General features: G+C 49.1%; 2 protein-coding genes across 3 annotated transcripts in view; one reads left to right on the forward strand and one right to left on the reverse strand.

The window, feature by feature from the left end:
- Nucleotides 1-210: 210 nt before the first annotated feature.
- Nucleotides 211-13,957, reverse strand: LOC125704109 (transmembrane channel-like protein 3). Its single transcript, XM_048969437.1, has 22 exons — nt 13,839-13,957; nt 13,233-13,379; nt 12,003-12,078; nt 10,774-10,855; nt 10,532-10,638; nt 9,896-9,994; nt 9,659-9,801; nt 8,893-9,040; nt 8,630-8,673; nt 7,600-7,747; nt 6,615-6,724; nt 6,416-6,494; nt 5,762-6,007; nt 4,831-4,959; nt 4,664-4,731; nt 4,169-4,297; nt 3,558-3,668; nt 3,083-3,208; nt 2,917-2,995; nt 2,519-2,561; nt 1,650-1,914; nt 211-1,297 (listed from the first exon to the last, which is right to left on the reverse strand). The coding sequence occupies exons 1-22, from the start codon at nt 13,955-13,957 to the stop codon at nt 436-438; spliced, it is 3,360 nt and encodes a 1,119-aa protein (XP_048825394.1). The 3' UTR covers nt 211-435.
- Nucleotides 6,598-26,892, forward strand: part of LOC125751747 (homer protein homolog 2-like) — a 426,913-nt gene continuing 406,618 nt past the window's right edge. The window contains exon 1 of one of the 2 annotated variants that reach the window (XM_049030981.1): nt 6,598-6,607. The gene's annotated coding sequence lies outside the window, so the exon portion shown is untranslated. Of the gene's footprint in view, nt 6,608-7,638; nt 7,649-26,892 lie in introns of those variants that run through there. The other variant, XM_049030982.1, reaches the window with a different exon arrangement.

Genomic DNA, 26,892 nt, shown 5'->3' on the forward strand with positions numbered 1-26,892 from the left:
GAGTGATGTCAGAGTAATGTCAGAGTAATGTCAGAGTAATGTCAGAGTAATGTTAAGATGATTTCAGCAATTTCAGCCGTTCTTTAAAAAAACGGTGAACAAACGGTTTTTGTAAAACCAGTCATGGACACGACGGCTGCATCTGACAAGTTTATGGTGAATCACAATCATGTGCTTTATTTCTATTACAGTAATTTATAAATGCAGTGATTTTAGGTTAAAAACACCAATTTCACATCGTGATGTAAATATTTTTCTATACGGGTGTGCTAAAACTTGAGTAACTAAAATAATTCTACTGCAGACATTAATTACAGCATCGTCCACTTTCTATTACTTTGAACATAACAGTATATTATACATCTCGGTAGAATAAACTGTAATCGGTGACAACAGGGAGAGAGATGAAAGCAATGCGAAGGAAGCTGTGCATCATTAGACGTTGGAGCAGACCAGGTCTTTGGATCCCGCTAGATTTAAATCGATACTGGCTTTGGACTTCTTTTTAGTCACCTTGCCGCTTGACTTTAAGTATTTTTCCTTGTTGTGAATGACCTGGATGTACTGGTCGGTGCTGCTGTTCTGCTGGTCGCTGCTGGAGGCAGCGGAGGCGGAGTCGGACTCCGTGAGGGATGGCGCCGCCTTGTGCTTCGTCTTCGCCTTCACCTGCTGATCACCCGGCCTGCTGTGGAGCTTGCCGTTCTTGGCGTTAGTGTAGGAGCGGGACGGCGAGGGATCCTCCTCCCAGCCTGCCTCGCCGCCCTCCCTGTGCTGTCCATACAGTCCCCTGGCCGAGTCCCTCTCCTTGTCTCCGATGTAGAAACGAGCAGGTGGCTGGAGGTCGGACAACGACCGCGGCCGGTCGCCGTGGCCAAAGGAGCCCCTCCGTAGCACTTTGATTGCATCTTCGTCCTCCTCTTCCTCGCAGAGGTGTGGCTGGAAGGAACGATGCTGACTGCGGCTCCCAAACCTCTTGATGTTGCGTGGGTAGAGCTCCACGATGTCGCCGGGGTCTTCCAGGCGGTAGTGGCGGGGCAGCCGCACAGACGAGCGCAGTAGCTTCTTGCGGGCTTCGTGCTCGTTGATGATCACGTAGCGTGTGGTGTGGCACCGCCGGCCTACGAAGCTCGGGCCCGGAGCCAGCCCTACGGCGTCCGCATGCACGGCCCGGAGACCCTTCCGGTACAGCGGCTCCGAGTGGATGTGCTCTGTGTAGCGGGTGGAGGGACTGTACGCCACCTGGTTGAAGGACTTTGACCTGCCAGGGCCACTAGCCCCACCAAAGTATCCTGGGTGCCTAATCATGAGGAAGAAACACAAGGGAGGTTTTCCCAGATAATCTCTGAGATATCTTCAGAGAGATCTATTTATTAGACACCTTGCAGCATGATTTGGGACGACATCCTACCCTTAATGTTACATATTACACGTCTTGCCTTGTGTCTTTGTATGCTAATTGAATCTTGTTGCGTTGTTATGTACAATAACAATTAAGGACCGAATCTTGAAATCTGCTGTAGCTGGTAGTGGCTGATAAATTGATCGGCATGATTCATGTTGTCATGTTAGCATGCCGAATGTTAGCCTTCTAAGCCGCAGAGTACGTGCTGCCACTTGCATCGGCCCCGGCGGGGAGCTGTACGGCGTACCTGCTCGGCATGTGCTCCATCCTTTGTTTCTGCACCAGCGGGATGGAGGGACTCTGGGCGGAGGCCGTGGCCCTGTTGACGTCAGAGCGCGAGGCTGACTGGGTGATGGTGTGGATGCTGTTGCCCTGCCTCACCGGGGACTCAAAGTTGGCCACGCTACCGTTGTGGCGGGGAGATGAGGAGCGTACGGAGGACTCCTGGCTAGTGGTGACGTCGTTCTCCTGTTCCTGCTTCTTGGCTTCCGCCTCGGCAGGCTGCAGGCAGACTAGGGGAAGAGTGAGACAGACTCAAGGATCGTGATGGTCCCAGGCTCCACCCACGGCACTCCCTCACGTGACTTCACCTCCAACCTGCCCTCAAAAAGCCCCACCCCCAGGAAACAGGAGGCTCCACCCACAGCACTCCCTCACATGACTTCACCTCCAGCTTGCCCTCATAAGACTCCGCCCCCAAGAAGCAGGAGGCTCCACCCATGGCACTCCCACGCATTATTTCGCCTCCAGCATGCCCTCATAAGGCTCCGCCTCCAGGAAGCAGGAGGCTCCACCCACGGCACTCCCTCACATTACTTTGCCTCCAGCATGCCCTCATAAAGCTCCGCCTCCAGGAAGCAGGAGGCTCCACCCACGGCACTCCTTCACATTACTTCGCCTCCAGCATGCCCTCATAAGGCTCCGCCTCCAGGAAGCAGGAGGCTCCACCCACGGCACTCCTTCACATTACTTCACCTCCAGCATGCCCTCATAAAGCTCCGCCCCCAAGCTGTCCTGCCAGGGCCCTGCCCACATACTGCCTGTCCCTCTTTGGCTGTGCGTAAGCCTCACGGTTGAGGTAACTTTAATAATTCAATCATGAGATCTCAGAGTTACCTGCAGCCCTTTGAAAAACCTTCTTTTTGTCCTCAGTCCTTTCCTACATCAAAGAGACACAAGGAGATAAGGTAGGGTTAGGGGTAGGGTTAGGGGTAGGGTTAGGGTTAGGGGTAGGGGTAGGGTTAGGGTTAGGGTTAGGGGTAGGGTTAGGGGTAGGGTTAGGGTTAGGGGTAGGGTTAGGGTTAGGGGTAGGGTAGGGTTAGGGGTAGGGTTAGGGTTGTCTGAGCAAATTTGCAACAGTCAAAGCAGCTGTGAGTACCCATGATGCCTCAGTGACATGGTGACACGGGTGGGGGAACCTGCTTATTTCCAGAACCACTCTACCCCCCCCCCCCCCCATTCCTGTCTATTTCTTCCACTTCTACAGCCTCGAGATTCAACTTGTTCGCACTTACAGTCTGAAGCTGCATCCGGAGCTGGGTGTTGGTGAATTTCAATGACCGTGCGATGGACTGGAGATAGTAGATCAGCATGCTGAAAGAGGAACAGGGCGAGCTGTCAGATGCCGCCCTGGGGACGCCGAACCAACCATGTGCCGGAAGCAGGTGGTGGTGAACCTACAAGAGCAGGAGCAGAGCCGGCAGCACCACGACCGGGCTGGTGACGTAGCCCATCACTTTGCCGAACCAGAGCGGGAACTCGTTGGCTATCGTCTCTGATATGATGTCATAAATCTTCTCCTGACCGCTGAGAGAGCAAAGCAGAGACATAGGGGTGTTTCTCAATACCAAGAACACAAAGATTGAACTTGGGGTGCAATGAATCATGGGATTGGCCTCGTTGGGCAAGGATGCAATCAATGCATGCTTCATATTTGAGGTAAGGCAAGCGCAACATCTGGGGATTTTTACCATCTTCGGTATTTCAGTGCTTGAGTATTGGAATTGGTCCTCAGCAATGGAAGATGACATAAAACGGGTATTCGAGAACACAAGTATGGCCAAGTATGCTTATTGAGAAAACCACAAAGATGGATCCTTGGCGTCTGCGGCCTGTAAGGGTGGGGCGGGTTGGGGCCTGCAGGTCTGCAGCTTACCTGAATGGCCCACAATGTTGTGAGGGCCTGTACCGCACTATGGCGAAGACAGTGGGCAGCATGCAGAGGAAGAGCATGAACAGAAGCATGGCAAGGTAGAAATTATTGGACCTGAAAGGGAAAACAGGTCTAAAGTCACCAACCAAGCAGTGAAAAAACCTTATTTTGGGATTTAGGAACATCATACACAACATACAGCAGGGTTTCCCAACCCGGTCCTCGGAGACCTCAGTACAGTCCACATTTTTGCCTCCTCCCAGCTTCTGGCTAACCAAGAACACTGAATACCTGGTATGGGTGCACTGGAAGAGGACAAAAAAGTGGGTCTGTCTGGGGTTCCCTGAGGACTGGTCTGGGAAACACTGACATACAGTATAGTACCAATATTTACTCTTATTCAGAGGAACATGTATCTAAACAGGCTGACCATTTAGATGAGGTACTTACTACAAATGAGGTACTTACTACAAATGAGGTACTGACTACAAATGAGGTACTGACTACAAATGAGGTACTTACTACAAATGAGGTACTGACTACAAATGAGGTACTGACTACAAATGAGGTACTTACTACCAATTTTCTAAGCTAATTTGTTAGTTCTTTATCACCTGGAAGCCCGGAAGACCTGCTGGTGGGGGACGTTGCAGGTCAGCACGGCCCAGCTGCGCAGGTACATCAGGCCGATGAGCTTGAGCACGTTGAAGGCTGGCAGGCACGGGGAGAAGAAGGCACCCATCCTGGGGGCGGGGCAGGATTTACAGCATGTGATGACAATCCCGCCGACTTCATTTTCCATTCCATAAAACCAAAGCAGGCGATTAATGGTTCACGAGGACAACACTGCTGCACAGAATAAACGTTTAGGAGAAGCAGCCAAACACAGAGACATAGATAAGCACCTGCTCCTAACTTATGGACCTGAAACATGTCAATAGATGTCTGGTTTTGCATTAAGACACAGACAAAGGTCAGAGGTCACTAGATACCAGTCAAAAACCAATGTCAAAAATGTGATGCTAAGGGGTATATTTCTGTCACCCTGGGGAGTTACTAGGGGCAGCAGGACATCCCATGAATAACGCAAACTGTAATCCGTCACCTACCATATCATCCCCTGGTTATATATCAGGTGAAGGACGTTCTCAGCGATTTTGAATTCTCCATATTCCGGCTGTAAATAAAGAGCGGCACGGTAGAGGGTGAGCAGAGGTGGGCTCTGGGGGGGGGGTCTGCCTGGGGGGGGTGAGGCCGTTAAAGGCGTCACACTCACAAACTTGCTCTCCAGATCCCAGCAGCAGCAGTCGCTCAGGTACCGGACACAGAGGCCGCGGATGAAGTCGATGAGTAAGATACTGGCCACAGTAAATATCATGTCGATGATGGACAGCTTTAACATTTCCTGTACGGCCGGGAAAAAAGGCTGGAATTTATTCATATCTCTGCATGCACGACAGCCACACACAGCAACCCCATTCCATTCCAATCTTCCTTATTCTCCGGCTTTATAAAAGAGAGATTTTTCTTCTTCTTGTCCTGGGAATCCTACACAGTCCGTCATGCCCACCTGCGACCCAAAGCCCTTGTCCATGTTCTCAAACATGATGGATATACAGGTTTCTCTAGTTTGTTTTTCCCGACGTCTTTTCTATATGTCCATGTCAGCCTCCATTCCAAATGAAGTCCCTCTCCCTTCCTCCAATTCCTGTCTCACATGATCCTACTCACTTTACCGCTCAGAATGACTCTTACGGGGGGGGGGGGGGGGGGGGGGAATCCTCTAGGCTTTTTCCAACTGAGCTCAAGCGGCTGGGGAATCAGTATTTAGGGCTTAGATAAATAAAACGATCCATCTGCCATTAAATCCACTCTGCCATGTCATTAAAGGAGCATCATTCTGGCAACCCTCACCAGCCTGTATACGTTTCCAAGCGGGAGACAATAATTACCGCCTGGTAATTCATTCTCATTTCACCTGTCAACATAATGCTTTTAGAAACTACTCAATAACCACCATTTTTCAGCAAGATGCGAGTGTAGCCTTACAGCGGGGACACAGACTGGATATCCGTGGTTTTAATTCAGTTAGCAGGGTTCATTTGTATCATGTAGGATGTTTGCAAAGACCGATAATAGAGTTATTTTAGAAAAGTCGAAAGTTGCATAAAGGGGGCAGACCGGGCTGCAGCAGGAAGCGGAGCTACCTGCCCGACGTACGTCTCCCAGCACTGGTCCTGTTGGGAGCGCATGTTGTACTCGTACAGCGCCGTCTGGTTAAGGATGACCGACACAGCGCTTCTCATCCTGCTGGGCTCCAAGACCAGGCTGGGCGTGGAGTTCCTCCGATCCAAGATCTCAGGCACAATGGTGGACAGGTTCTCCTCTATAGGCAGGGAAATGGTTGCCAGGAATCCAGAGGAGTCAGACCAATTTCCAGGAGCCACAGGAACCTGAGTGTACGCAGGAGATTTAACTTTTTACCTTCCCATATAGTCAAAACGGTTTCATTAATCTCTATCTTGATGCAAAACGTTAAATTAAATTAAAAAAAAATCTCCACAATCTTCATACCTCAAATGAATAGATAAAAGGTTCTGACCGTTTAACCAGACGTAGCACCAGCTAACGAAAAGAAAAATCAGATTCGGGACACAAAACATAACTTCACCGTTATTGCATTTCTACCACCTAGTGGTAAGTTGCCGAATTGCAAGTTTTGATCCATTGTTACTGTTGCCGCTGCCGTAAGCGCACAGAAAGGAATGCAGATTTCCTTTGTGTGCCGGACTGAACATTATGTCAGCCATCAGAAAAGGCACCAACAAAATGTATACATCAAGGGTCCGACAGCTACATACCGCTGAGCTCATACTGTTCACTTTGTCCAGCAGAGCGATTATCAGGCTGTAAAGGTTTCCCAAGTACAGGACCAAAACCCTGGTGAGATAAACGAAACAAGTGTTTCAACTGCAGCAAGAATGACAAAGAGTCAGGTGTCAGGCCCGAGTTTATTCATCGCTAGTGTCCACCTCGGTCTGCACTCCAGCTTCCACTTACCTTCCCAGCTGGAACCTGAGGCTGGTTCTGGGGTGGTACATCTCCAACTGGGACACCAGCTCGAAAGCGGACGGCGCGATCATGGTGATGAGCGAGACCACTACGCTCACCTGGAAAAGGCAGCACCAAGACTAGGGCATCACAAAGGAAGCGTTTTAGGCCACCGGTGGCCAGTCTTATCCGGAAAGGACCATTGTGTGTGCAGGTTTTTGCTGCAACTACCTAATCAGATTACTAATTCGAGGACTGATTGGCTGAAGAGTCCTCACACCTGGGTTTGAACAGCTGACCTAAAGGTTACCCCAAAACTGGCCCTTTGTGGATAAGACTGCCCACCCCTGTTTTAGGCTGGCAAAACTAAACAGGAACATACAAGGAACAGACAGTCTAGCATTTCGGTTCAAGACGTTTAAGAGGTTAAAAATGGAACTGAGTTAATGGAAGGAGTTACGTAAGGGGCACACAGAATGGACCAGACTAGAATAGAGCAGATGGTATCTTAGTAGTTAGACCATGCAAAAAGCTGTGAGGTCTAATGCCACAAGAGCTGCTGCTGCTGTAACGTGGAGCAGGTCCTGAGCCCCTCACGCCTCCTTCTTCTGTTCTAACTACATGGCCGTAAAACGCAGCCTTTCAAACACACAGTTGAGTCCTCTGTCACTGTGACTCTTTATATTCAGCTTGTTGGTTCAAACAAAATCTTGGTCTTTGTACTTTCTGGACCTGAACTTTTCATCTCCCTATGTAAAATTCCCAAGGAACAGACGGAGGAACTTGGCAGGGACTGCATATGGCAGGAGTCCTTCCCAACCATCGTCTGGCTTTTATGTCTGCCTGGAGGCCAGTCATCTGGGTAGCTGGCCTTCATTTGAGGACCCCGGTCCTCCTAATTACGGAACGGGGACTCCTGTTTAGTACATGCACTTCCCCGACGAGGAGAAACCTCAGACCGCCGACGTCGTTCGCCACGTCTGTATCTGCCCACCTCGTTCTTCTCCCAAAGCGTCAACTCCGGCTTCTCCTGCTCCAGCTTCTGAGAGCGGTCCACCACGAAGTAAATGATGTAAATGCTGCCCGCCAGTGACAGCAGCACCAGTATGTTTGCCACGATGCGGAGACTGACCAGAACTGCTCTAAGTAAACAGGGAAGGGATAGATAGATAAACTGGGCGGAACATTATTCAAGCACGTCCATAACAAAGACCTTGTGCGACAAGGTAATTTATTATGATTACAGGACTAGGGATTCGTCAAAATGAAAACTAAAATAATTCAATCCCTAATAAAGCATTTAGTTAATATATCATTCATGTCATAATTCAAAAAAAAAAAAACTCTGGCTTTTATTACACTGTTGCCGACACAGAGCATGACCTCAACAGCAGGGCTCAGATACTTGTGAACGTTTATGAACCAATAATTTGGAAACTGCTGCAAAACTCTCTTACGCAGCAGAGGCGGGTGGGAGCGATGCCGGCCGGAGGGAGGTGGGCGTGGCCACAGTGGCCTCCTGTGGGATTAATACCCAAGCTGGCAGCCGAAGACAGATCAGCGAGCGGTGATCGGTGATTTAGGGCTAGCCGCTCGCCGCAGTACAATGCGGGTCATGTGAAATAGAGCGGGCGGCACCCAGCCATGTGCATTTTGCTGCGGTTGCAGTGAACCGGCAGGGGTTTATAAATCAGCCTGGATGGAGGCGGACTTCCAGCGGCCGGGGGTGGATGCGAGAGGGAGCGGCTCACTCATTAGGTCCTGCACCTTGGACCGATAACAAATCGCCTCCTTGGATTTCACACTCTGGCACATGGGCGTTTAGTTTATGAAAGTGATGTCATAGAAAGATCATCTCGACTCTACTATTGAGGCATTTACCGCAGATAACGGCCGCTTGCTGCTCACCCCCAACAGCCACGGAGAACATGATATATAACTATGCTCCTCAGCATCAACGGAGCCCTGATACCGAACATCAAAGATCAGTGAGATGGGGGGCGGGGAGCAGCAGCACCACCTACAGGCTTGTTTCCTTCTTCTTCTCTTGCTCCTCGACAATCGCCTCCTTCAAAGGAAAGACAAAGCGTGTCAGAAGAAGCGAGAATCTCAGCGAGAACCTGTGGCCTAATTCGTCAGCGGCTGCAGGGCACTCTTGTTGATGCAGCCCTTTCGGGGTGCAGATAAGCTGCGATCGATGGGCCTCCCAGCTCTGGCTTTGCTCCACGCACAGCAACAGCCTGGCAGATCGCCAAGGCAACGAGGCCCCTGCATTGGCGACCCTCACCCTTATGTTGTTGACGATGGCCGCGCCTTTGCTCTCTGCTGCCTCGGGGTTGCCGATCAGGTAGTCCCACGCGCAGAACACCCTCCAGCAGAAGGTGTAGTTCTCGTCTGAGGCGCTAGCCAGGCTGAGTCGCGAGTTCCTGGCCATCCTGAGGAGATACGAGGTGGTAAGTTGGCTCAGGTTGGAACACAACGTGGGTCAAGGCCTTAAACTATCCATATGTGTAACGATGCTTATATATTACACGTAACTGCATTAATTTGAGGGGCGACATGGTGGTGCAGTGGTTAGCACTGTTGCCTCACACCCCTGGGACCCGGGTTCGAGTCTCCGCCTGGGTCACATGTGTGTGGAGTTTGCATGTTCTCCCCGTGTTGTCGTGGGGTTTCCTCCGGGTACTCCAGTTTCCCCCCACAGTCCAAAAACATGCTGAGGCTAATTGGAGTCGCTAAATTGCCTATAGGTGTGCATGTGTGAGTGAATGGTGTGTGAGTGTGCCCTGCGATGGGCTGGCCCCCCATCCTGGGTTGTTCCCTGCCTCGTGCCCATTGCTTCCGGGATAGGCTCCGGACCCCCCGCGACCCAGTAGGATAAGCGGTTTGGAAAATGGATGGATGGATGGATGGATGGATGGATGGATATGTACCCCCAATCCTACTCATCCTTCCAGAACAAATGGCAGTGGCCCCACCCCCCATAGGAATTATATATAGATATTTCCTGCACCTGGAGCACCGAGATAAACGGAGACGATGCGCAGACTTACTTGCGGAGCAGAATGATGAAGCTGTAGGCAAAAACAGCCATGCCAACCAGAAAATACGCCAGGGGGAGCCTGTAGCCGGCACTGCCGATCTTCCGGACACTTCCATAATAGCCGTAAAAGAGCACAGAGTACTGGAGGTAACCCTGAGGAGAGCGGCACGCAGAAGGGAGTGATGGAACGCCCTACGTCTGCTGCCGAGGACGGCGTGCCATCGGCACAACCATAAATGTCACTTACCCCGAGTGACCAGATGGTGTCCAGATCCTGGGCAGAGGCCAGGTGCTCCTTGGGAATGGTCTTGCTACGGGTGGTTCCAAATGGGGCTCCAGCCAACAGCTGGCAGAAAAACGGGGAACCCCCCCCACCCCCTGAAATCACTAACCTTACTACTGAGGGCGTTCATGCTGTGTAGCTTTTATACCTACACTGTTCCAGTTCCATCTGGTTCTCTTTTATTGCAGCCTTTATCATAATAACTACATACGCGTATAACAATAACCCAACAGAGTGGAGGCGTTAAAAGGACCCAGAAAACACAAACGGCGGACTTTTAGAAGGACGTCACACGAACAAAGTGCTTCAGGACAAAGAAGACGGGCTTCGCTTTGGGAGTGAAGAAGGGGGGGGGGGCATACATAGGCAGAGAAGACAAGGGAGGTGCTGAGTTTGGGGAAGGTAGTGAAGGCTGAGCTGCATATGAGGTCAAGGCCGGGAGAGAGGGAACACGAGTGTTTAATGACTGCTTCCAGGTGAGATGAGCTTATCACGTGACTTGGCCCCACCACTGGAAGTCCAGCATCTCCCCCCATCTTACGAAGGCCAGTGGATTCGCTCTGGGCCAGCGGAGCATCATGCATTCTAGGGACGACTCACTTCGGGCAGGACGATGAAGGCTCCCGTCATGACGGTCAGAACGATGTTGATGCCAAACAGCCATCTTAGGAAAATGAAGTACGAAGCCACCCCTGATCCGAAGTGACCTTTAAAAATCAGAGAGCAAATAACCGGCCCGCTTCACGGACACTGGGGACTGAAGAATTTAGCGACATTTAAAATGTAGCATTTAGCATTAGCGTTTAGCATTTAACGACAGAGAAACAGACACACATACTCACTCTCAATCTTCTTGATTCTCATTTCCCACGGAACAAACAAAACTACAATATTATACAGCAAGCGGGACAGTTTCTTCAGGAGCTGAAAAGATGAGCAGCAGATTAAATCATTAGAGCGCAAAATTGATTTTGCTCTTTTTAATTCTATCAGAGCTACTATTACACGAGATCATCTCCCTCAGTCTGGACCACATCACAAAATATCAACAATGCCACCAGCGTGACCTTTGATTATTAAAAAAAAAATATTGACCTAAACTAAGAAGTAAATAATAGCAGATGACTAACTACTAAAAATGCATTTGATTTCCGATATTTTACCCAAAGTAAGCAGCACGGGGGGGCATCTCTGTAATTAATACAGCATCGTCAATCTACTTACTATGACTCAATTAATTTTAATAGCCTTCAGGCTATGCCATGGGACCATTTTAATTAAGCTCAGCAATAACAATGGGCTATAAATCCGACAGACATGTGCTCCTGAGCGTGTGCTCCGCATGTGAGCTGATAACGCTGATCTATAAGCTACCAAACGCGCAGATAAAGGAGTGAGATCATCCAGGCTCGGCCCGGCCGGAGAGCAGAACCTACACCCACAGCCTTCCATTTCCCAGACACCGTCTTTCATAGAAAACCCTCCAACAGACGTGCCGCAATGGTGCACCGTGTAAAGTGAGAGTTTATGCAGGGCTCACGGCTGCAGACTCTGCTGCAGGACAATTAGCGTAAGTGCAGCCCAGGACGTCCACTTCAATTCACAATAAATTCAAGATCTGCGCTCCGTGCCTCTAAGTGGACCTTCGCAGCCCAAAAGACACAGATGTGCGCACGGCTACCCGAGCCGGACACTTTATATGGGGAGGAGAGGTCAGAGTTAAAGAAGGCGTGGAAAAATATGACTAAGTATTACAGCAAGTCACACCACAGGATGATTTAACCAGACTGGAGCTCGGTATAGGCGGGTGATGTGGGCTTTACTGTCACAGCCCCCATACACTGTGCTATGAAATGTCGCTCCCCCAGGGCCACAGTGCAACGTAGAAAAAGTGACAAGGGTTTTCACAGGACTTAAAGTGCAAAACTGGGGCTGGGAGAAAGAGTTTATAATCAGTGGAACAGTGTCCATCAACCAACAAGAAACAGGTAATAAGTTAAAGTGACCAGTGCCAGTTGGGGGGGGGAGGGGTGTATTTATTCAGGAAAGACTGGCGGCAGGAGGGACCTACATTGGCTCCGGCAGCCTGATAGCCGCGGGTCCTGGTGAGCCTGCCTTCGTACTTCAGGACGATCTCCCTGGCCTGCCTGCGAGGACAAAGGACCGGCGGGTCATGACCTCATTCAGGAGGCTGGCTGCCTCACTGCACGCAACACGGGATTCACTGCGCGGGGAAGAGCTACAAGAAACGGGGCCGTCTGAGCTACACTGGCCCTGCACAGACCTCCGCCCGACCGCACCGGCATTTCCCCAAGGAGACACAGCTGACGGCGTACCCCTTTACAGAAGCTTCGAAAGCACGCAAGGGCGTTTCACCTGCAGATAGAGTAACAGTTAATCTGATGATTTTTATAAACCCACCCACAGGGGGCGCCAGCTGTTATGCCCTTGAAGTACTTAACCCGCATCGCTCTGGCGCTACACGCGGTTCTATAAACCGGCAGTAGCAATAATCAGCTTTGGGCAAGCGAAACGTAAATAATACGAACAAACACATTAAGGAGAGGCTGATGATTTAGGCGCATTACAAATGGAGCGTGTAAGGGCGGACCGGGGGGCATCGATCCAGAACGCACGCCAGGCGTAGAGCGGGGGCTCTCGTCTCATTGGAGGCGCAGGCCATAAAGCTGCAGTGAGGCAATAACGAGACCATCACATAACGAGCGCCCCACTGATGATGGGAATCAGCACTTTTTGGGATGGAGGAGTGGGGCGTCTGGTTTGCAGCTCAGAGGCGGAGCCTGGCTCCTCCAGATGAACGGGGGGGAGTGGGACCTGCTAATGAACAAATGACGCCGCTAACAGAATTTGTTTTTGCCCATAAGCGCGGCATATTTCCTGCGGGGACGCTAATCACCACTTAGCGCTCCTCCTTGGCGCGCTAAGGATCCTGTCTTCCTGCGCTGAGGCTGGGCTTCCTAAGTAATTCAGCCAATTAAAGTTGTTCAATTTCCCCGACAACAGTCGACAACAACTAACCACTAGGTCAGACTAGCGAGGAATGCGGTCACACGTAACCGTGGAAACACTCCAACAACCATTCAAGGGACGGCTCATGCCAGGTGCCCATTTTCAATTCGATCAAATAAAAACCAGGGAAACATCATTAAAAATACCAACATATTTAGTCTTCCTCCATGCTCTATGTGACTAAGTCACATGCCCCATCTGTGCGAGGGTCCCCTGGGGGCATGCCGACGTATGGGGGTGTCGCATCCCTGCCACCCAGACGGGCTCTTACTTGAGGACTTTGAGCTTGTGCCTCATGGGCCAGGGTCTGGTGCGAATGTTGGCGATGATCTCCTTCTGGAGCTGAATGTTCTGGAATATCTCCTCCGGGTCATTGCTGTCCACCTGCTCTTCTGGCTTATCCTCTTCGTCGGAGAGCCTGGAAGAAGAGCACTGGGTTGTTTCCTTGCTCAGTGCCGTGTGCAGTTCCACGTGCTACCGGACGCATCAACGTGACGCGAACCTCTCGTCTGAGTCTCTCCCTCCTTAGTTCAGTCCTTTAGCATCTCGTTCGATTCCGTATTTCACAGTTTAATCCCGACCATTAACTTCCAGATGAAGAGAAACAAGCCACATTAAAGGCAAATCTGCTTAAAGTATTTATCTCATCAGATGTAGCAGAATTCTCTGGTTAAGTGGCATCTGATGTCATAAAAGAGCTCTTCTACATAAACATTTCTTTTCTGAATGAAAGCTTCCTTAATTCAGTGACAGGTCATTAATCTTAATCAGGACCACGGCAGCGGCTGATCATAACATCACTGAATAATCTGCTTGGGTTTTGCCAAAGCCTGATTCCCCATGGAAGGGGCTAAACGGGACAGGCGGTGCTGCTCACCCGGACCGCGGATCCTGGTACTGCGAGTATAATCTGCTGGAATTCTTCCTCTGGCTCCGGTGCCTCTTGGAGGAGGGTGGGGGCCGGGTGACGGCCACAGGTTCAGCCGCTGAGCTCATGCTGGGGCGGGAGTCCTCTGCAGGGCTGTGCGAAACCCTGAACCCACCCCCCTCTGTCCCCCAAGACAGGGCTGCGCGTCGGCTGCTCCCCGCAGAGCGTCTGGCTGCTGGGGACAGGAGCCACCTGTCCGCGTGTACTCCCTCACTGGAGAACCCCACAGGAGCCCGGCAGCACTGACCTCTTAAAGGGACAGAGCGCCCAGCGACAAAGGGAGCTTCCCCACGCTGCAGACTAACCCAACTACCTGAAGGTAGCTTCGGGGGAAAACAAAAGGCACTTTACAGGACCCAGCCAGATCACTGCTCACATCATCTCGATGTCCGGAGGACAGAAGCAACTCCCATTCTAGCACTTTCATTAAAACTTTTCCTGAAGGGATACAAACCCCGTTTGTTCCATTATGCTAAATGCACACATTACACCTGTTTGCCAGTGTGCATGAAATTAAATGAAACAAGCTCCTTTTCTGCATTTTATTATTATTTTTTTTACTATTCCTACTGCACTACAGTGCGGCAGTAAATGAACACTTTGGCATGATATATAAAAGTTACATCTGAGTCATAAGTGAGCCTCTGCCTGCTGTGAATGTTAAAGAATAACACATGGGGGTTATAACAGCCTGAGTTAGTGCCTCAGAGATCCTCTGGGTGTGCTCTGCTGCTTTTAAGCGATGTAAAGGAGGACCCCAGCCAGCGTATGTCCCCTCCAGGAGACGGCAAGCCGTGCTTTAAGGCGCCATATGCCCAGCTGGCATCCGCCATCACTTCTGTGTGCTTCAAAGCGGGCAGACGGTACCGGGGTGTCAAATTAGGCCTTGAAGGATACCTCCGGCACGCGGCGCTCCCTTATAACAGACCGCCTGGGCCACTGCGGCGCATTTTTAAAACCTGCTGTAATTAAACGTCTGGACAGGCACCCGCAGCAGTGAGACTGTGTGAGGATAAAAAACAATAAAATGTAGTGCCCTAGTTGTAAATGATGAACATTAGTGTAAATGCAATCAGAGGCACACGGAGAGGACAGGCAGAGGCACAGAGAGAGGACAGGCAGAGGCACAGGGAGAGGACAGGCAGAGGCACAGGGAGAGGACAGTGAGAGGCACAGGGAGAGCACAGGCAGAGGCAGAGGACAGGCAAAGGCACAGGGAGAGCACAGGCAGAGGCACAGGGAGAGCACAGCCAGAGGCACAAGCAGAGGACAGGCAAGGCACAAGGAGAGGACAGGCAGAAGTCAGGCAGAGGCACAGGCAGAGGCACAGGGAGAGCACAGCCAGAGGCACAGGCAGAGGCACAGGGAGAGCACATCCAGAGGCACAGGGAGAGCACATCCAGAGGCACAGGGAGAGCACAGGCAGAGGCACAGGGAGAGCACAGCCAGAGGCACAGGCAGAGGACAGGCAAGGCACAAGGAGAGGACAGGCAGAAGTCAGGCAGAGGCACAGGGAGAGCACAGCCAGAGGCACAGGGAGAGCACAGGCAATTGCCTGGCGCCCTCCAGCTGGGCCGTTTATGTAGTACGTTGCAGCGACAAATCTGCTTTATTTGTGTATTCTGATTTTCACAAAAGTGGAAATAAAGAAATTGCGTTCTCTTTGTTGATATTACTAATTTAGGCGCAAAAATATAAATAATAAATGAAATAATAAATTTTACGATGTCGGTGGAGGGTGTGCTGGGGGGGCCCATGGAGTATTTTGCCTGGGCCCCCCAGCATGTGCAATATTTTTATGAACTTAATAAATAAAAACAAGCAAACAAACAAACAGACAAATGATAGATAGATAGATAGATAGATAGATAGATAGATAGATAGATAGATAGATATAGATAGATAGATAGATAGTGTACTGCTTTTCGTACATGTTTGCTCCCACTTCAGTTAGGTTACCTACCTTCTTAGAGACCTCATCTTCATACTTGATATCTGATGCCTCAGCACAGTAATTTCCCTCGGTATTAATAAAGGCGCATTTTATCTCGTCATTCTAAGAATGAAATATCTGCTACATTTCATGGGAAAACAGAGAACTTCTGCTAGTCACATGATTAGTCGAGGAAAGAATGTAAAACCCCGAAGGGGCTTGGGGCTGAACCCTAAGGGTCCTGGCGGGCAGCCGCCGCGCCTTTGGCCCCGGACCCCTCCTACCTGACAGGCCCCACAGCGGAAATCCAATTAGGCCGCGTGTTGGCGCTCGGATATGCTTTGGATCATTTCATTTGTCATGGATGACGAAAAGCAGAGCCTCCCAAGGCGTATAACTAACAAACTGTAGGCTTTAAGGAGGCAGCCCTATCCAGGCTAATACAATAAGCAGACGCCTAAGCTCCGGAACATCGTCCACCAGAATTTCAATATTGCACGGATAATTAATTTGATGAAAAGCAATTGCGGACCCCGGGGAGTGAGGTTTAATGCCTTTATATCTCTATTACGCTCGGAATAGCGCCACCGCTTCAGGCCGGATGGTTATAGACGTGCAGCACAGTAAGGCAAAGTAAGGGGGGGGGGGGGGGGGGGGGAGGTGGGGACTGAAGAGGCCGGAAAGCGGGATTTATTCATCCAGCAACATGTTCATTTAAAGTCCTGAAGCACACAGACAGAATCACAGTTAGGATTAAACGCGTTTATTTTAACGTCACACTTAGATACATAGTTTATCCACATATGGCAGAAAGCCAGGCAAGCCCCCCCCCCCCCTCCCCTTTCCGGGATAAAATAGGATGCATAAAGTTTATGATGTGACAGATGGTGATGTCTGGTGGGGTTCAGGTTTCTGGCCTTTGGTAGGATCCCCCCTCAATCCACAAACCAGCCAATCCCAGCGCTTCCTTAATTCCCCTTTTATCGTATTTTGCCATGCCCGGGTGCCTGCATTTATCATATCACATTGTGGTAAAAACGCATTAAAAACGGTGACGTTCTCCAATATCCGTCACATTACGCAGCTTTGCAACAATTTTTAAAGTGAGTCTGAGGCAGGAGCTGCGTTAAAAAAAAGCACAGATCAGTTTTATCGGAAAAAAAATCACGTAATGCGCCGATTTTATAATTTTTTTTTTTTGCTAAAAGATGATTTTGACATTCATGGGGATCCTTCGAACTGCAAATAGATCAAGCTTTAAATAATTCACACGGAATTTAATTTTCATCCACCGCTCCGGCGAAATGGAATGCTAATGAATACGTCTTATTTTGAAATGTATGTATCGGTTTTGTGTAAAACCCAACAGGCAGAAAATTAGATGTTCTAGACTCATAACATCAAAACAGCCATCAGACGTGTTACACAAATTGTATTTTGATATCCAGGTGAGCGTGAGCATGTCCTGGAAAAAATCTGAAATATTCAGAGCCCAGGAATGACCTCTACAGTGGACAAGGTTGCACGAGATTTGCTATTCGCACATGCAGTTAAAGCCCCCTCATCTGGAGAGCAAAATGTCTTCACTCCATTTATAGAGAGATCAGTGTCCTGCCTCAAGAGTTTAGCCGCTGCAATAACTCTGAGACACAATCAGGTGCAGCAAAATTGAGGCGGAGGGGTCTGATGAAAGGCCTGGCAGGCAGCTGACTGATAGCGGGCCTTGCTGATAGCACCTCGAGCGGGACTATCTCACTGGCGATAAAACAGGTCCGAAGCTGAAACGAGGGGGGGGATTACGGTGCTTTGCGAGGGGAAGGGACCTGAGAATAACACGCTTTCCCAGCAGGAAGCCGTGCGTGGTAATGTGCTTTAAAGGTCGATCAGAACATCTCTGCAGAACCGTTAAACGTCACTTCCAAATGTAATGAACATTGTCGTTCTGCCTCAGCTGTGGCCACGGGGCATAATTAAGCTAATGGTCAGCATAATAAGATTTTCAGGAGCCCAGATCTTATCCCCACTTGCATAATGTTTTGATCAAGTGCCGCCTTTAAGGGGAATGTTGAAAGTCAGCAATGGTATTGCGTACAAGGTACGGCGAAGACATGCATGGGGCCAGCAGACCGAAAGCAGGGATTGGGCAGCCCAGTCCAATGAGGGAGGAACTCTGGGCTATAGGAGGATGTGTCCCGTTATGTCAAATCCAGCAAGTTGCTGTGGGGAGTGGAAGTGCATTATGTGGAAATACACCCTATTCAGAGGTGGATAGCTCCGGTCCACAAAGTAAAAGTACAGACCGAGATTTTGTTTCAACCAGCCCATTGAGTATAAACAGTGACAGTCATAGGGTACTCAACTGGTTGGTTAAAACAAAATCCTGGTCTGAAATTTTAACATTCTGGACCTAAACAATCCACCTATGACCCAATTCAATCCTAAGTAAGTGCATACAGCCCAGAGGTCTCGTTTTCCAGGACTCCTTACCGAGTGCTTTGTGAGGAAGGACAGAGTCAGGGACACTGGATGGGACACCATCGCTCGACAGTCACATAAACTGAGCGATACATGGATCAGTTATGCAAATACATCAAAGATGCTATTTTTTCAATGATACATCCAATGACTTTTTTAAACTCGAACATATGTCTTTGAAGGAATCAATACTACCTGCAAATAGGCTCATAATTTATGATCACGCTGGTTCTTAAAGGGAAAGGGCGGGGGTGGGGGGGGGTCCTAGAGAGACGATCCAAGTTCATGAGGAGTGAGAGGACACCACGCCCCCACTACGATCTCAGATCCTCTAACTCGTGATTCTTGATGGTCCTGGCAATGTCGACCCCGAAAATTTCTGACCTGCATCTCGTCGGTGTCATTCAGTCTGAGCTAACTATACTCTCCCTGGACTTTCGGGGGGGGGAGTATTACAGTAAGTACCCTCAAAACAAAACAGGAAGCAGACAGGAGGTAGGAGCACCAGCGAACAGAAACTGATGTCGTGCCAGTAAAAAATAACGTAAAAAATCTACTAGCCACAGAAACGACTTGGTGCCCTTTTTAGTGTTCAGGGTCAAGAAAGCTAATTTCAAGCTGCAAGATATTAGCACAGAGACGCTTGCTTGTCTCTCTTCAGATTTGGAATCTCGGTGCCTGATTGGAGGGGGGGCACGGGTGGCCGGGGTGACAGATGTCATCTCCTTCATACCTCTGGCTGCAAAGTGATCTCACTGCGTCAACGCGAAAAGAATACAATCCCTCTTCCAATTAAATAGAATCCCAAGAAACCAGTTAAACGCATAACAATGCTTTTGCTACATTCTAAATCAGGGTTTCCCAACCCAGTCCTCGCAGACCCACAAACGGTCCACGTTTTTGCTCTCTTCCAATTCCTTGGCAATTGTAATAGAGCAGAAATGTGGACCGTCTGTGGGTCTGCGAGGACCGGGTTGAGAAACCCTGCTCTAAATCACGCTCCACGCGCAATTTTGAGATGCCAGTTAGCCTAACTGTATATTTTTGGACTGCAGGAAATATGAAGAGAACGTGCAAACTCCACTCACAGAAGAAGCGAGATTCAAACCCTCAATGGTGGGTGTGAGGCAACAGCACGCCCCACTCTGCACATTCCATTAATACTTCTCAAACTGAAATTATGCGTAAGTAATACGACTGGAATAATGCATTTTCTGAATGGACGGGGAGACAGTGCCCTCTGCTGTGCAGACGTGTTGGCAGTTTGCATGTTGTACATCTCAGTGGGAGTTGCGCCGTTTTGCGCGGATCTGATTTTAACAACTTTTTAAATTATGCCAAGGCGTTAGCGTTAATAATGTAACGCTTTTCTTGTTCATTAAATTATTTCCAAATCAGTGCTCCAACCCATGTATATCTAATGGATGACTAATACGATTAATACCTAATTGGTATAATCACTTTGTTTTGCATTAATCTGATCGTAGTTCTTCGCATGAACGCCTGTACACACAATACAGGAAACCTCGTGGTATCTGCGAGGAATTTCTCCAGTTCTGCCCCTTTCGGATCACAGTGATGGGTCATTAACCCTCATAGTGTGCCACAGAATTTGAACATAAAGGCATAAAGCGATTCTTTTCAGAAGGCTGGTCGGTACATTATGCCCAGACACAGACCGTGGAGGTTTTTCCCAACACTGAGCCAAACAGTCTTGGCAGTATGCAGTTAGTGCGCCTTCTGGTGGAGACCCGTGGGACTGCAATGCTGAGGATTATATCTGCCGTCAGTTACCCAGAATCCAAAATGCTTATTTTATATGAATGTAGAGTATTTGTGGGGCTGCACATGTTGAAGATTAGAAGTCCAATAACTAAAATATCAGTGTCTTTGTATGTCCCACTGAGGAACGTTCTAGATATTCCTGAGCTACACCCCATCACCTTGGTAGATAGACCTTGGGAGTAACAAGACATTATCTCGAGAGATATATGTCCCTAACATAATCATCTGGGCATTCAAATGCATTCAAATCCAGCGTATTTCCCGGTAGCTGTTGTATCCCTGTAGGTCTCACCTTCCTTCCATATTCATCCTGATTTCACCCTTCACATTTTTTGCTCCAGGCTCTGCCACAGTGTCATCACATACGTACGTGACTCAGACTGGCAGATCTCGTGCACAAGTGGACAAAGCTTCCCCTGTTTAAATTTGGGACGAGGTCCCAATGACCTGCATTAGCGCTGTGACGTACAAATGTTTTTAAACAGCCACTTGGTGGCAGCAGAGAGCTTAGCAGGCTACAGGAAGTGTCGCTAGGAAAGGGAAGTCTGGGAAAATGAGTTGCTGGAATTAATTGCCCTAGTTTGAGAGATGGCGTTTATGATAATCTTTAATGGGGCAGTTCTGCCTGCTGTTTTTCCAGATGAATACATGCTCATTGACAAATGAAGCACCTCATTTAAACCTCTGCCATGATCTCGAAAACAGCAAACAGACACAGACATTTACATTACACACTGAGACGTTTTAAATATTTCTGCAGCTTCCACCTGAAAATAATACATGACATATATGGAATGAAGTGATATTTTCAAATGTTATAATGTCTATATCTGAACTTTGTTTTCATTCAGTTGGGTTTTCGTAATTTCATTTCATTCACCTAATTCAGAAAATCTGTTTTAAATAAGTAGTTTATTTATTACTAAATTAATTCTAAATTTGTGGTGTAGGCAGTTAAAAAAAGGTCTGCATTTACAATTTCAACATTTCATTTTCAATATACCTGCTGCTTGCAAAGTTTAAAAAAAAACACCAATTTATATGGAATTTGCATGAAATTCTCCTTTCATGGCTCTTTCAAGCTAACTGACCATGACTAGATAACTACCTCAGAGTCCACATTTGGCAGCATTCCTCCTTTGAGATGTAGAATGTTATTATTTTCAGGGATCAGATCACATGCCATGTGGAAATCTTGGGAATTTGAGCAATTTTTAATGAGGATTAAGAGACTGGAGTGTGTAAAATGTGCTGTTAAAATATTACAGACTCAAAAAGACTAACCCTGGCCTTGAAATACATCTCCATGCCCAGAAGGTTCATCCTTTTAAAGGTCTAAGCAAACACATTAGGCTCCCGAGAAAAGGTATCAAATCACTGATTAACGTTTTGCAGCCACATTACTGCCCTCCCAGAAGGGCTGAATTTTATCAATTTCCTGCAGATTTCGCCAAGGATGACATTTCCTGCCCCCACCTCACAGATGCAGCGATTTGCCCCAAATGCACTTGCTTATCAACCCACAGCAGTGACTGACTGGTCCTCTCCCCCCTCCCCGCTGCCTCCGAACACGAGTACACTTCAGCAGGTAGCCGCTTGGGAGGGGGGCTGGGTGTTAACCGCGTGTCTATTTAAACTCCAGGACCACAGCGTCTCTCCCCCCTCCCCACTCCCATTTACTGTGCTCCGTCGCCTTCCCTCCTGATAAAAGCTGCACGTTTCCACGATTCGCCCCTATTGACGGCACACAAATCTGCGAGCCGCCTTCCCCTTGAACTGCCCCCCGCCATTTATAATCTAAGCATTCCTCCTATTTAAAAAATGGAGAAATGGAGGGAAAATATGGTGTCTCCTCCGTTTACGCTCCAGGGGAGTGGGAACTCCCACAGACTAAAGAAAAACCTGATTCAGCTCAGCCATTTCTGCTCTGGGAGGTCCCCACACAGAGAGACGTGCAGACCTTTGTGGGGGGGGGGACAAGCCTGCCCCAGGCCTGCCGGCATCTGGGATTCAATTTAGGAACAACTAGCGTCCAGAGGGGGGGCGGCTGAATTTGAGTGGCGCTGTGAGGGAGTCAACAAAGCAGTCAGTGGCTGCAATCAATAAATTCGTGGAGGCGCTTATCAAAGCGATCTTTTCTGTAAACGCAGAGGAAGCCCCCCCCCCCCCACCCCCCCGTTCTCCCTTTAAGTAAACAAGCTCTCCATATGGCAGCACTGCCTTCTGGACCTCATCTTTGTGGCTAAAAACATCTCAAGTGACTCTGGGTGTACTTCTCTTCCTTTCACCTCCTCACCCCTGTGACCTCCCTGTAGAACAATTGCACTCATTGCTGGGTACCTGAATGGCTGGAGCCCCAAAACATTCCTGGGGGCTTGCGGTGGGGGCCGCCGGTGGGTTGACCCCAGGCTCAGACTCTTGACCCCAACCGTGTGAACCTACGTCTGGGTAAGGAAACACATGGAGATCTTTATTGTTCTACCCCCCCCCCTCCCCCCACTGTTCCCCCCAAGCCTGGGCCCCTCCCATCGCGCCGGTACTCCTCTTATTGCTACAGACTCCAACAATTTTACACATTTATTTATGAAACATCTGGACATGCCAGTGCTCCTCCTTCGTTGCCTGCAATGTGTTTCTGGGAAACAGAAAACACACCGAACGCCTGATTTATGGAGCAGAACACTGGCCACAGCAGCTCAAAATACAAGGATCTGATTTATCCCCAGGAAGCAGACAAGGTGCTTAAAGAAAGAGACTAAGTTAAATAGCTGCAACCTGATTTTCAAACCAACTGAGCGTGCAAATGTCCGTCTCACACTTCCACACTTAGCCAAGTAAAAATGAGCTGTTTGTAATGGCGGCTGAACAGAGTGTTAATTCGATCACAGCCTGTTACAGGCGGCAGGCAACTTCCCTCTCCTCCACACAAGACCATGCTCACTTAACCAGGAGAAAATCCGTGTCCTTGTGCCGGGCCTCTGCAGTCGGTCCCGGTTCAAGCATCGTGACGGTGAAGCACCGCTTCCTCCAGCAGGTGTCAGCCTCAACCCGCTTTTGTTCTGCCGACGGTCATGAGGTGCTACTGGGCACGCCATGCCTGCAGTGCCGGGGACCGTGGGGAGGCGTGTGTCGCTGGGGCCACATAATTATAAGGATAACGCATAATTAACGGGGGCTGGAAGAGGTACACTCCACAGGAATGCCTGTACCCACAGCCCACAGACAGATCCGCTGGCGTACACCCCTGTCCTCGGGCACGGAGACAAGACTCACCACCACCTCCCTGAATGGGAACCAAATCCGACGTTTCACTGGACAGCCTGGGGGGTGCAGCAGCCCAGGATTCTGCTGCCCAAGACTTGGCTAACGACACCCTGAAAATCTCACGGCTGTCGCAGTAAGCGAATCCAAAGATGAGTGACAGTACCTGCAGACTTTGTCGGTATGTTCCCCCTGCTGATTATATTGCACAGTACAGTCGGGGTGCAGAACTGCACTGTGGTCTACCAGCCTCAGTGGAGGCAGGGGGTGGGGTGGGGGGGGGTCTTGTCCTCCAATAAACTCCACACACTCTGCAGCACAGCTGCAATGAGAAAAAAAAGCACAACAGCCAACACCAGCCACGGGCAAAGAAATGCCTTAACTATGACAACCAGCAGACAGAACGCAGGACTGCTATTAATGGTTTAGCAATTACCGGGCTATTATCTTAACGACGGTAAGAAAACAACAATAAGTTCCCAGTGGTACGATTTAAGCTGTGAAACTTACAAATGACATTAATTTCCTGTGGATAAAATAAATACCTTATGGTGTTTAGTTCACTCGGCGTGGAAATTGTAAGGCAGAGAATGATGGAGGGAGAGGAGTGATGGATTTGGCGGGTAGCAGCCCACAGATTTTATGGAATAATAGAGACAAAGCGATGCTGTGTAATGGTGTGGGACCTGAGAGATTGGTCCTGTCGGGTGAATGGGGCGTGTTCCTGCAGCCCAATTGGACAGTAACCATCAGGCAGCTCCGGAGGCGGCCCTGAGATTGTGATTGGCCCCCCCAAGGTGTCTCCTCGTGGTTGTTTGGGTTCTACAAGGTCCGCTGTTGTCCACAGTCAGCAGGTGAGAGGCAGAGCACTGTGGCAATCTTCCCCTGGATGTTTTTTCAGGGCTTGGGCCTGGACTGATGTGTTTGTTTGTATAGCAATGTGGAGCCAGTCGGATATCTGGTCAATATATTGACTGGTTCAAGGCGTCATTGCATGGTGAGCTTGCCTAGATGGTACAGGGCAGGAGAGACGCAGTACAGGGGGCCAGTCCTACTACACACACACGCGCACACACACGCACACATACACACACAAACAAGTTGATCATCCTATCTAAATAAGGACCGTCCATTCATTTCTATGGGAAAAACCCTAATCCCAATCACGACACCCTTAACCCCCACCCAGCCCTAACCTTAACCATAAGCAACCAACCAAAATACAAGACTTTTGGCACTTATACTTGCTTGATTGCATTCACAGATTTTTATAAAACTGAGGTTATCAAATGGGGACCTGAAGAAGTGTCCCCACAGGTAAGGAAGTTTCAGGTTTCATCGCACTTTGGGGACATTTTGGTTCCACAATGTGATCTATGCAAACTCACACACACACACACACACACACACACACACACACACACAGGATCATAATTATATCTTTGTGGGGACTCTGCGGGAAATTTCTAATCACAAAATGACACCCTTAACTGCCAACCAACCCTAACATCCCCCCTTCCTTTTCCCTTGTTACACCCCCCCTTCCTGTTCCCTTGTTACACCCCCCCTTCCTGTTCCCTTGTTACACCCCCCCTTCCTTTTCCCTTGTTACACCCCCCCCTTCCTGTTCCCTTGTTACACCCCCCCTTCCTGTTCCCTTGTTACACCCCCCCTTCCTGTTCCCTTGTTACACCCCCCCTTCCTGTTCCCTTGTTACACCCCCCCTTCCTGTTCCCTTGTTAGGTCCCGCCCCTTCCTGTTCCTTTGTTACATTTGACCCCTTCCTTTTCCCTTGTTACACCCCCCCTTCCTGTTCCCTTGTTACACCCCCCCTTCCTGTTCCCTTGTTACACCCCCCCTTCCTGTTCCCTTGTTACACCCCCCCTTCCTGTTCCCTTGTTACACCCCCCCTTCCTGTTCCCTTGTTACACCCCCCCTTCCTGTTCCCTTGTTAGGTCCCGCCCCTTCCTGTTCCTTTGTTACATTTGGCCCCTTCCTTTTCCCTTGTTACACCCCCCCTTCCTGTTCCCTTGTTACATCCCCCCTTCCTGTTCCCTTGTTACACCCCCCCTTCCTTTTCCCTTGTTACACCCCCCCTTCCTGTTCCCTTGTTACACCCCCCCTTCCTGTTCCCTTGTCACTCCCATCTATCAGAGTGTGACTCGCAGTGTCTGTCCTATCATGCACTTCCCACAGTATCGTATCAAGCCAGGATGGATGGATGGGGAAGAGACAACAACATGATTTCCCCCCGAAGAGGAATCTATCCTGTACGCAATTTTTTTTCAACATATCTCCATGGCTCATTGTCTGAAATTGAAAATTCATGCTCTCTCTGCTCCAGACTAATTGTGAGGATCAGGAAAGGATGGAGGTCTTGAATTTAAAATCAACAGCTCCGGATGAAATGCAAACGTGGGCTGATTACATGAGTGAGGTGTCTGCAGTGTGCAGAGCAAATGTTGCAGCAGACCAACTTCCACCAAGATGGGGGGTGATACAGACACCCAGGGCACTTTGCTTTAATTTAACTGCCATTAAAACGAAACATCTAGAGTTTCTGCACCTTTTTATGTTTGAAGAGAGATTACAGGTCTTTCAAAAAAAAAAAAAAAAAACCAGACTGACCAGGAATGATTCGCAAAGCAGATAAATCTGCATGCAGGATTTATGACCATCAGTGCAAATGTTATGTTCTTCAGCTGGAATCATAGAGCTACAGGGAAAACCGGCAAGGAGACAATGGGATGGAGAGGGACAGTATGTGTGTGTGTGTGTGTGTGTGTGTGTGTGTGTGTGTGTGTGTGTGTGTGTGTGTGTGTGTGTGTGTGTGTTTCAGCCTCGTGATGGCACTGAATTGGCAGCTCGGCTGCCTTGCCACGCACTTACACAACATCAGACAGCCGATAAGAACAATGGATTTGCCAGGATAAAAATGGGGTGAGGAGGGAGAGAGCGACTGGAAGAGAGCCAAGTACATTGTGCCTCAGCAACATGGCTCATTCAGAGCCGTCTAGACGCAGCACCGTATCTGCTGAAGGACACAACTGTGTTTTTCTGGGCCCTGGAAAAGTAATTACATTTTTTTTTTGTTTTTGGGAAGAGTAAGAAATACAAATGAGATAAAAATGCACCAGGCAGGTCAATCTGATTATCATCGCGACACAATTACTGTTTCACGAGCTGTGCAGTACGGAGGGAATGTAAAAGCCTGGTTTTGCGTCTCTGTGCATTTCACTGTTGTAATGTCGAGATAGACCCACTGACACCACAAGGGCCCACATTTATAGGCTGCATAATTAGACTCGCGTTCAATACTCCATTATCATTTTTTAAATATTGCACACATAAAGATTCTTCTGTTATGGGTCCTAGGACATGGAGGTAGACCAAGACTCTCCGATTCTTAAGAAATGAAAAGAAGCAGTTTGGTTTCTTTAGGGGTGCACAGTGCACCCCGAGGTCACCCTCCCCGGCTGTTTCACCAGTCCGCAGCTGTGTGCCACGCTCAGAGTCTCTGTGCGACAAAAATCAAAACATCCCGTTTCA

The sequence above is a fragment of the Brienomyrus brachyistius genome, chromosome 11 (assembly GCF_023856365.1).
Source record: "Brienomyrus brachyistius isolate T26 chromosome 11, BBRACH_0.4, whole genome shotgun sequence".
NCBI lineage: Eukaryota > Metazoa > Chordata > Actinopteri > Osteoglossiformes > Mormyridae > Brienomyrus > Brienomyrus brachyistius.